We start from the raw sequence: 10,572 nt of genomic DNA, 5'->3' as shown, positions 1-10,572 counted from the left end.
TAAAGGTTCTTCAACTTTTTTTCCCAAGTTGGGTACTACTACTGCGGATAGATTACCTTCTCAAGTTAGGCAGACCCTGAAGTACGTTCAATAATTGATAGTGAGAAGAATCGTCAGTTTAACAGCTTGGAGCTCATTGCTTCAGAGAATTTTACATCTCGCGCAGTGATGGAAGCTGTGGGTTCTTGTCTCACAAACAAGTATTCAGAAGGGCTTTCTGGTAAAAGGTAAAGATGGTGCTTAATGTTGTATATTTTTCCTGTATTTGTATTGAAATGCATTTGATCATTTCATTCTGCAATGTAGGTATTATGGTGGCAATGAGTACATTGATGAGCTAGAGACACTTTGTCAACAAAGGGCTTTGTTCATGTAACTGGCACAGGTTCTGGATCTTCCTCATGGAGGTCACTTGTCACATGGATTTATGACTCCTAAAAGACGGGTATCTGGGACTTCGATTTATTTTGAATCGATGCCCTACCGTCTTGATGAATCAACAGGTGCTTCTCTGCGTTCTTATATTGTGTAATGACTATGTGGTCTATTGTTGTTCATTTATAATTCGTTGATAATTTGCATTCATTACCAAATTCACTTGCAGGCCTTATTGATTATGATATGCTTGAGAAAACTGCCACCCTCTTTCGACCAAAACTCATCATTGTTGGTGCTAGTGCTTATCCTCGTGATTTCGATTATCCTCGAATGAGAAAGGTATACACATATATTTTGATTGTCAACAGTTGTTATTCTTAGTGATCAAAGAATCAGACTAGTTAACCCATTACGCACACCTAATTCCCTTTCCTGCTATGTTTCTTGAATATTGCAGATTCTGTTGGGGCTTTTCTCATGATGGATATGGCTCACATAAGTGGTCTCGTTACTGCATCTGTACCTGGAAGCAGTGCAGCAAATATGTACTCGAATTTGTAAGCATTCAGATATATAATCGGATTTGTAAGCAGTACGACAGATATGTACTCAAATTTGTAAGCAGTGTAGCAAATATGTACTCGAATTTTTAAGCAGTGTACCAGATATGTACTCAAATTTGTAAGCAGTGTAGACACACACGTTTGGTAGTAATGGGCATTATGGACATTTCCATGTTTTAATTAATTTTGGACCTCCGGATAAAAAAAAATTCCGGTTGGACCCTACTATAAATAACTATATGGGCCTAGGACCAAACAAGAAATTTCCCTTTACTAAACTACACTCAAAGGCCGAAGTTCAAAAATCCAAATCTTGTATAGTTCAAGGGACGGTAACAACTTTTTTACCCCCTTACATAATTATTATAATCACTCGTCATCCCTATTTTTGATCTACCACCATCATCACCAACCGGATAATGGCTCGACTGTATTATTCTTTGTTATGGTCATACGCGGTGGTTGTCTTTAACATCTTAACGTTATGAGGACTGTTTTAGCGGGGTCACGACCGTGTCAAAGCCGTTTTTCACCCACTGATATTTTGTGAAAAACCTTTTGGAAACTTTTCAGTGAGCCGTTGCTCGAATAAGAGAAAGAGAAACAAAAACAGAGCCAACAAACGAAAGAGAAAAGTAAAAACCTCCTAAACAAAACAAATCCCATTTTCAGTATATCTTTCTCTAATCTAACAAAATCCTCTTTTCTGGGTTTTCTTCTTTTCATTTCCTTTTTCTTCTTGTGTTTCATTTTTCAAAATTACAGAACTCCTCTGTTTTTCTTAATGGAAAGTGATTATATAGGTTTATCAATTGGAATTCCATCAATGGAGATTGGTGATAAGAAGAATAAGAACATAATCTACTCATCTTCCTCTTCTTATTCAACTGTTACCACTAGTAACAAAATTGGGTTTGATGATAATGTTAAAGAAACAGAGCTTAGACTCGGTTTGCCTGGTTCTAAATCTGATCACCAGGAGTTGATGGGGTTTCTTCATTTTTAAGTGGGAAATCGAATTATGGGTCTGGGTTTAAAAGAGGTTTCTATGATTCCATTCATAATGGTGGTCCTGATGAGAAATGGGTTTTCTCTAATTTAGCTCAGAGTTCTGGTTCAGTGAAAGATGACATGGTAACACCATCGCAGAAGCTTGCCCAGGAGAAGAAGCAAACTCAGAGTTCTGCAGCCAAGTAAGTCAGGTTATTTTTTGCTAAATTTGGTAAAATTGTTGTAAGAGTTTATTTGGTAAGTGAAGTGCTGGTGAAATTGGAAAACAGGTCACAGGTTGTAGGATGGCCGCCAATTCGATCTTTTCGGAAGAACACAATGGCTACTAATACAGGTAAAGACAGTGATGACGCTCGAAGCGATTCGGATTCGGGATGTTTGTATGTCAAAGTGAGTATGGATGGTGCTCCATACTTGAGGAAAGTTGATATCAAAACTTATTGCAACTATGTGGAACTCTTCTCTGGGTTAGAGAAGATGTTCAGCTGCTTTACCATTGGTAATTTCTCTTTCTCTAGTGCAAACCATTTTTCTTTACGTTATTACTTAGACAAATGTTACGGTATTCTTTCATTACTTTAGGACAGTAATGCAAAGCCTGTTTTTTATGTATGTTTTCATAAATAAATCTCTAAGCATGTCATTTTATTTATTGTTAATTCGCTCCATACTGCTCCGCAACTGCTTGCATATTACGAATAATGTTCAGTCTCATGTGAACAACATGAGCTAGTTTCTAGCTATAGGATGCAATTCAAAATTTGGGTTGCATTCTCAGTAAAGTGAAATCAGGTTTGGGACTGAACAGGAAGTATTATTATCTTATTTGCAAGTATCAAAAGCCTGTAAAAACTGATCCTATGCCGTTACAAACAGTGAAAATTATTTTTAAACTTGCTGTACATTACTGCCAAAGTAATTTAGAGTTTGGTTTAAATTGTGGTTGTGTTGATTTTTTTTTTCATACAGGGCAGTGTGGTTCTGATGGTGTCCCGGGCAAAGATGTGCTGAGTGGAAGTAAATTGATGGATCTTCTCCACGGCTCTCAACATGTACTCGCATATGAAGACAGGGACGACGACTGGATGCTCGTTGGTGATGTTCCTTGGGAGTAAGTATACATTACAATCACACAAATTTCCTGCTTCTTTCCCAGCACAACTTCGACAAATTCTTCTTGAAAACTGTTCATCTTGTGACTCCTTAGTCACTTTTTAGTTCTGTTCAAGTAAAGCTGAGATTTTTCTTTTTTTTTAATCAAAAGGAAAGTTGTATTAAGAAGTAGAAGAATGTACATAGTTTCTACCCGAAGTAGATGAAAAAATGAAAGCTATAGATTACATGAAGATAGAATCCCAGGTATTTAACACATAACTTGAGAAACTCAAGTGAATACGATGTCCTGTTGCAGCTACCCAAGTTAGGACTGCAGATTTAACTTCGTTAACCAAGTCATCATCTGTTTTATAAAGATATTGGGTTTCGAAACGTCTGCAGTTCCTTTCTCTCCAAATCGTACTAACAATTGCTGCCGGAATCAAATCCCAAATATAATTACCAGAGCTTGAGAATAAATGGTGATGCCACATATCTGCTAAGATCTTCATAGAACCAGGCAGAACCCACACCCAACCTGTTTTAGGGATCAGGCTAAACCATATCTTGTATGCAATCTTACAATGGAGAAATAAGTGGTCTTGCGACTCAGCACCAATTCCACATAAAGCACAAGAATTATACAAGTTCAAACCTTTGTGTAGAAGTACATCTATGGTATTCAGTTTACCATGAATTAGACTCCACATTAAGATATTGATCTTAGGAGGTATTGCAGACTTCCAAATAAAATGATACGGAAAGTTGTCGACACCGAATTCACTAACCAGTTTTGCATAAAGTGATTTGACTGTAAAGACCCCCGTGGTGTTGAGTCTCCATCTTCTCGTGTCTGGCTATCCATCCCGAGCTGGTGGGTTGTCGCCAATAACAGTTAGAAGTGCAGCGTAATCTTCAACCTCTAAATAATGAAGTACTCTCTTGAAATCAAACTTCTAATTACCGTTCGAAGATACCATGTCTGCTAACTTGACGTTTCTATCTCTTGATAACTTATACAAATTTGGATAAACAATTGCTAGAGGAAGTTGACCACACCATACATCATTCCAAAAGGAAATTCCTCTACCTGAATGTAAATACAATGTGCAGTTATCGTAGATTAATCCTGCCATTTCAGCAATGCTCCGCCAACAAGAAACACCATAAGATTGAGTTATTTTACCGGCATTCCAAAAGGAGAAATCATCCCCATATTTGTCTACTATAATTTTGTACCAGAGTTTATTCTTTTCGACACCATACCTCCAACACCATTTAGCCAATAGTGCTTGATTCATTAGCTTAAGATTGCAAACACCAAGACCACCTCTCTCTTTAGTTGCACGGACCATGTCCCAATTAACTAAATGAGATGTCTTTGCACCATCCTTGTATTCCCACAAGAAATTACGCATCTTCTTTTCTAGGATCTTGATAACTGAAGCAGGGGCCTTAAACAACGAAAATAATAAGTGGGGGAAGAGAAGACAAGATACATTTTAAAATAGCAAGTTTACCTCCTCTAGATAAGAGATCCTTCTCCAAACAGATAATCTAGCATCAAACTTCTCAAAAATTGGATCCCAAATTACTTTCGAGCCAGACTTTGCACCAAGAGGCATCCCCAGATACATAAAAGGTAAGCAATCAGTTGAACAACCAAATTCCTCAGCCCAGATAGCTAAGTCAGGTACATCCCCCACACCAATGAGTCTAGTTTTATGTATTTACCTTTAGACCAGCGATGAACTCAAAGCAATGTAAAGCAGAGAATAAGTTAAGTAACTCTTCCTTGTTATTATCCACAAAGAAAATAGTGTCATCTGCATAATGAAGGTGATTGACTATGATGCTTGTAGGGGAAACAGAGAAGCCACTGAATAAACTTTGATTAGTTGCTTTATCCATGAATCTAGAAAAACCTTCCATAGCAATATTAAACAGAAGAGGAGAAACCGGACAACCTTGTCTTACACCTCTAGTACTAGTGAATAGCCGAATGAAGACCCATTAATAAGAACCGAAAAGGAAGAAGTAGAGTAGCAAAACCTCAACCAATCACACCATTTCTTGCTGAAACTCATTTGTTGTAATACAAATTCGAGATATCTCCAGTTTATTCTGTCAAAAGCCTTCTCAAGATCAATTTTCACACAATTCCAGGTTTTCCAGACCTAAGTCTGGAGTCCACCAACTCATTAGCAATTAATGTACCATCAATTATTTGCCTACCTTCAATATATGCACATTGCACCGGAGAGATGAGCTTATCCATAACAAGTTTAAGCCTTATAGCTAGAACTTTTGCTATGATCTTGTAGACTCTTGTATGAAGACAAATAGGTCTACAATCATTTATAGTCTCAATATGATCTTTTTTAGGTACACGAGTAATGAAAGTAGAGTTATGTTTAGAGTTGATAGTACCTGTAGTGCAAAATTCGTTTACCGTACTCATAATATCTTCCTTGATAAAACGCCAACACTTCTGAAAGAAGAGTATAGGAAAACCATCCGGACCCGGAGCTTTATCATTAGCTAAGTCACTGATAGCATGCAAAACTTCTTCTTCAGTAAAATTAGCTTCTAAAATAGAAGCTTCCGTAGAGGTGATATAATCAAATTCAATCCCCTCTAAATCAGGTCTTATAACTTCTTCTTCAGTAAATAGTGTTTTATAGTACTCCACTATATGATCTTGAAGCCTTCCTCTGTCAGAAACCAATTCATCACCAATGTAAAGTTGTCTGATTCTGTTGTATCTTCTTCTAGCAGATACGTTACTGATGAAGAATGATGTGTTCCTATCTCCTTCTTGTAACCATTTAGTATTTGATTTGATTTTCCATGCAGTTTCCTCCATCTTTGAAATCTTCTCAAACTCCACTTTGTTCTGAAGTTGCATAATCCGCTCCTCTTCATTAAGAATATTATCTTCCGCAAGTCCATCAAGTGTTTGAATATCAGAGAGAATAGCCTTCAGCCTCGTGTTGGTGTGACCAAATACCTCTTTGTTCCAGATTTTTAGCTTCTCTTTAAGTGCTTTTAACTTCAACCATAGCACAGTGCTAGGAGTACCTGCAAAAAAAAAAGAAAGCCACCAATCTTCTAATAATTGTAAGAATCCATTCTCCAAGAACCACATAACTTCAAACCTAAAAGGACTAGGTCCCCATGATGGGTCGGAAATATCTAAAAGGAGTGGGATGTGATCAGAGGTGGGTCTGGCTTTGGCTAATTGGATAACAAACGGGAAGTGTTGTTCAAAGGATGGGGAGATAAGAAACCTGTCTAATCTGCACATTACCGGGTTTGCTTGACCATTTGACCAAGTGTATCTTGCTCCCTTTAGGGGAAGGTCAATCAAGTCATGTTCAACTATGAAATGGTTGAACTTCTGCATACTTCTTGTAATCTTCTTGCAATTCTTCTTCTCAGCACACTTGGTTATTGTGTTAAAGTCGCCACCAATACACCAAGGAAGATTGATCCAATATCTACAAATATTATCAAGCTCAATCCAAAAATCAGTTCGCTCAACAGGTTTGTTCCGCCCATAAACATTCGTGAGAACCCACTGAAAGTTGTCAAGCTTGTTTGTACAGAGCATTGAAAGAGTATAATCACCAACGAGTGAGTCAGAAACTTCCACAAAATCACTATCCCAAAGGATTAACATACCACCCGAGCTCCCTACATATTGTTGTAAAGTCCAGCCAACATTCTTGTATCCACAAATCTGCTTAATGTCCAAAGATGAACAATGCATAATTTTTGTTTCTTGAAGAATTATAATGGGAGATTTAATCATATGTATCATCTTATGCACTACTGTCCTTCTACATCTAGAGTTTAGACCTCTAACATTCCAAGTTAGGATCTTAAGACTCATTTGGAACAGTATTTTCCCCTAGAACTGGCTGACCTTCTTGCTCTGGAAGGAGGAGAGTTAATTACTTCAACTGAAATACCCAGCCTCTTCAATTCATCTCGTAGCTTAAGTGGTATAACAAGCTGTGACACATAATCCAGACATATACTCGAAAAATCCTCACCTGAGATGTCCTCTGTAAGGGGTTCAAAACCAGGTGGAAATTCAGGCGTGTTTGTGTCTGAAAATTCAAATGGTTCTGCATCATCAATGTTCACGAAAAATGAGTCTTCCAGACCTGGTAAAGGCAGTGCATACTGACTCTCTTCGTGTACGGATATATTATCTACACCATCAACACAAATAACATTCTGGACAACAAAATCTTCATGGATTTGTTTCTTTGTTGGCAGGATGGGAATTGGTTTGATAACAGGTCCGGAGCTGGAAATCCTTGAAATTAAGAATTTCCTAGTATGATTCGGCATTGTGGGGAAGCTAATGCCAAGTTTGATACCAAAATCAAACAACCGGTTAACTTCAGTCCGTATCCAGGCTGGGACAAAGAATTGATTAAACTTCTGGGTATTCTTGGATTGCAGATTAGGGTAATGCAACTTACTTGTATTAGGAATTATCATTGGAGATGTACATGCTAAATTGCAAACTTCAATGGGGGTAGGTAACAGATGGAAGGATGATGGATTAGGATGCAAACAATGGTAATCGATGATGGATTTGAGTGTTTTAGTTTCCAGGCCTATATCAGGTGATTGTATGGGTGATGCTACAGGCGACGATTGAACAAAAGGGTTTAGAAGATGAGTTGGGTTTACAGGTGCATCACAAGTGTCTGGGATGGATAGTATGAAAGCTTCCAAACCTGCTGATTGAGACGACACTTTAATTTCCATGTCAGAGGCCACGTCCTCAATTTCCACGTCCTTTTCCACGACATTGACCAAATCAGCTGGAGCTTCTTCCGGGGTGATATCAATTTCTGTAAAGCGGGTTAACAGATTTGGAATGGAAATTTGCTGCCAAACCTGAGTAACAGGCCTATGTTTTGTTTTTTTCTTCTTCCTATTCCGCCTTTTCTTCTTTGAATGCTGCTGAACCGGATGCTTTCCATAATTAACAAATTTATTTGGTGTTAATATAGGAGCGTTCTTAGAATAAGTTGACTGCGAGATATTCTCGGACGTGACAACTGCATTATTATTATTCTGAAGATACTTCCTCTTTTTCGCCCTACTAGTTTCCATTAAATCAGGTGTAACAGATATTTCATTGAATGCAGGATCCGAATTTGTAGGAGGCGTAATGAGAAAACTACAGTCGGCAGAGGTGGACTTTCCTGTAACATGAATATGGGCTGTGAACATCTGCTTTCCAGAGAAAATCTTGATGACCCTAGGGATAGAATTAATTCCATTTTTGTTTCTGATTTTCATACGCATAGCATGAAGATTGGTAATTTTTAAAGTCGCAGTATCAATCATAAGTAATTCACCACAAGCTTTACCAATTGCATGGATGACTTCTAGAGACCAACACTGGAATGGGACACCAATTACTTCAATGTTGAAAACATAATGATGAATATATGCCGAACCCCAAATCTGTGGATGCCATCGAAATATTGAATAGGTGACATTACGTGCAGTGAACTTAAACTCCAAATTTGCACGGGAAAAGTCATCATCTACATAGAAAATAGCCTGAGTTGAGTTTATAAGAAACAACTCAAATGCCTTCTGAATCTGTAGTTCAAAACTGAGGGTGTTACCAACACTTGACCAAGACCTGACCTTTCGTGAAGAGGAGATAACAAAAGCATTATTCCATCCACCTAAATGGGTTGAATTATGATCAAGGTGTATGAACTTGCCATATTTTGCATTTTTAGTTTTGATAGAGCATGGTGCAGCATGCCTATCACATGGGAATGGCGAATTGGTTTGCTTAGAGTTGATGCTAATGTTCGAACCAATGTTCTTATTCTGGGAAAATAAGGATTGAGCATAGGTTATTTTAGGGTTAAAGAATGTTTCATGTTGGGTTTGGAGATTAATGGGATTTAAAACCTGGGATGTGGGTTTTGAAATTGATGAAGAGAAACTAATGATGGATTCCAATGAAGAGGCTAAATCAAACCACCCTTCAAAATGAGTACCAGCAGGTACATAGAATGAAACTGGATATGCTTTTGGATTTGTTCTAGATAACAAAATATAGAGGTAATATCCATATTCATTGCATAATTTGGTTGCACTGAACCAAATTTGATTATCTTCATACTTCCACACTTTTGTTCCCAAATCACCATTTTTTGCTGCTTCATGAAACAATCTCTGTAAATCGATTGCAAGTTTGTAGGTGAAAGACCCAATCAATTTACCATGAGCATGGAACTCAGTCAAGATTATGGGAGAAAAAGGTTTTGTTTTGCTACAGGTTACCCTAAAAAACTTCCGATCAATGGTGATGACTCAATGGTGATGATCAATGGTTTTGTTTTGCAGGATGTTTATTAACTCATGTAAGAGGCTCAGGATCATGAAAGGTTCAGAAGCAATCGGTTTAGGTATTTGCACCACTATTTAGCATTTGAAAAAAATATTTTGTATGATTCTTACTTCAGAATCACTGCAATCAAGTAGATGTTACTAGAGATAAATCACATTTTCCGTGTTACCGTTCCTCGTTAAAGTTCAAATTAGACGACATGAATAGATATATATTGATGTGATGTGATGCTGTCTAACCCATTTTGGATATCCTTCACATTGCTCTCGTTTATGACCATCCAATACTTCCCACTAAATCCACTTTAGCTCCTACAATAGTTGTAATCAACTTTTCGATCGACTCCCATTATAATTTCACCTTTCTCAAATTAGTTCACTATCTTGTCACTGATGGTTATAGGATATTCCCCGCCCGCAGTACTGTCTCATTCCCTTTTCACTTTGTTACGGGGATATCAACTAGTAGCAAACTGCCGACAATAAGACGGCCATTCGGAATTTCCTGTGCCGCTGGAATGTTCATAAGTGTGCCTGTCAGTAAAGTTGCCCTTAGCTTCGTCAATCCATTTCTGTTGCCTAATTTTCTTATAATTGTTTGCGTGTTAGCTCCGAGGGCCATGGAGAAATACAAGACCGGGAACTAGTGTTGGATGAAGCCACTGCCAGCAAATATGGGAGATCTTGAAAAATCTTAATATGCATATGAAGTTGGTGTTGGTGACAGTTTCAAGAGATCCGTGAGCTCGGAGTTTTTCGTAGTCCTATACGTTTTAGATAAATTGTTTGTTGTTTGTAGTAATTTATATAAACCGGAAACTTCCTATTAGGCAGAATACATCCAATAGATAAATTATGTAGGTGTCTTAGATTTCTCTTCCTGTATTGGTTTGTGTTTCCTTTTAGCAATGTACATATATGCTTTGTGTTGAGTCTGGTTTCTCTTGGTTGAACAAATCAACCATGACATTCACCTCTCAAATTCGAGGTCGGATGTTTGATTTTCACAATAGATTTTTTAACCTGGCTAGTCGACTGTTCCATTCTGTCAATAGATTTGTTAACCTGGCCAGGTATGCATGGATTGAGAAGCCTATTGTCTTAACCTGCACCAGAGATTAGT

The 10,572-nt window shown here is 37.8% G+C and overlaps 2 protein-coding genes across 2 annotated transcripts; both read left to right on the top strand.

The window, feature by feature from the left end:
- The first annotated feature begins 391 nt into the window (after positions 1-391).
- On the top strand, positions 392-1,947 carry LOC113351514 (serine hydroxymethyltransferase 3, chloroplastic-like). The gene is made up of 4 exons (XM_026595483.1): positions 392-503; positions 605-717; positions 829-910; positions 1,745-1,947. The coding sequence occupies exons 1-4, from the start codon at positions 428-430 to the stop codon at positions 1,945-1,947; spliced, it is 474 nt and encodes a 157-aa protein (XP_026451268.1). The 5' UTR covers positions 392-427.
- On the top strand, positions 1,601-10,280 carry LOC113353643 (auxin-responsive protein IAA21-like). The gene is made up of 5 exons (XM_026597179.1): positions 1,601-2,134; positions 2,222-2,451; positions 2,922-3,063; positions 9,447-9,508; positions 10,059-10,280. The coding sequence occupies exons 1-5, from the start codon at positions 2,073-2,075 to the stop codon at positions 10,094-10,096; spliced, it is 534 nt and encodes a 177-aa protein (XP_026452964.1). The 5' UTR covers positions 1,601-2,072; the 3' UTR covers positions 10,097-10,280.
- Positions 10,281-10,572: the final 292 nt, after the last annotated feature.

This window comes from Papaver somniferum, chromosome 2, assembly GCF_003573695.1.
Source record: "Papaver somniferum cultivar HN1 chromosome 2, ASM357369v1, whole genome shotgun sequence".
In the NCBI taxonomy this organism is placed as follows: Eukaryota; Viridiplantae; Streptophyta; class Magnoliopsida; order Ranunculales; family Papaveraceae; genus Papaver; species Papaver somniferum.
The sequence above is the reverse complement of the archived record's forward strand: the minus strand, read 5'-3'. Positions and strand labels throughout refer to the sequence as shown.

Bases quoted from the DNA above. Each gene is read 5' to 3' on its own strand.
- LOC113351514 (XM_026595483.1), top strand. From the start codon at position 428: ATGACTCCTAAAAGACGGGTATCTGGGACTTCGATTTATTTTGAATCG. The intron at 504-604 runs GTGCTTCTCTGC...ATTCACTTGCAG, and splicing joins CCGTCTTGATGAATCAACAG to GCCTTATTGATTATGATATG. The intron at 718-828 runs GTATACACATAT...TGTTTCTTGAAT, and splicing joins ATTATCCTCGAATGAGAAAG to ATTGCAGATTCTGTTGGGGC.
- LOC113353643 (XM_026597179.1), top strand. From the start codon at position 2,073: ATGGTAACACCATCGCAGAAGCTTGCCCAGGAGAAGAAGCAAACTCAG. The intron at 2,135-2,221 runs GTAAGTCAGGTT...ATTGGAAAACAG, and splicing joins ACTCAGAGTTCTGCAGCCAA to GTCACAGGTTGTAGGATGGC. The intron at 9,509-10,058 runs GTATTTGCACCA...TTTGCGTGTTAG, and splicing joins TTCAGAAGCAATCGGTTTAG to CTCCGAGGGCCATGGAGAAA.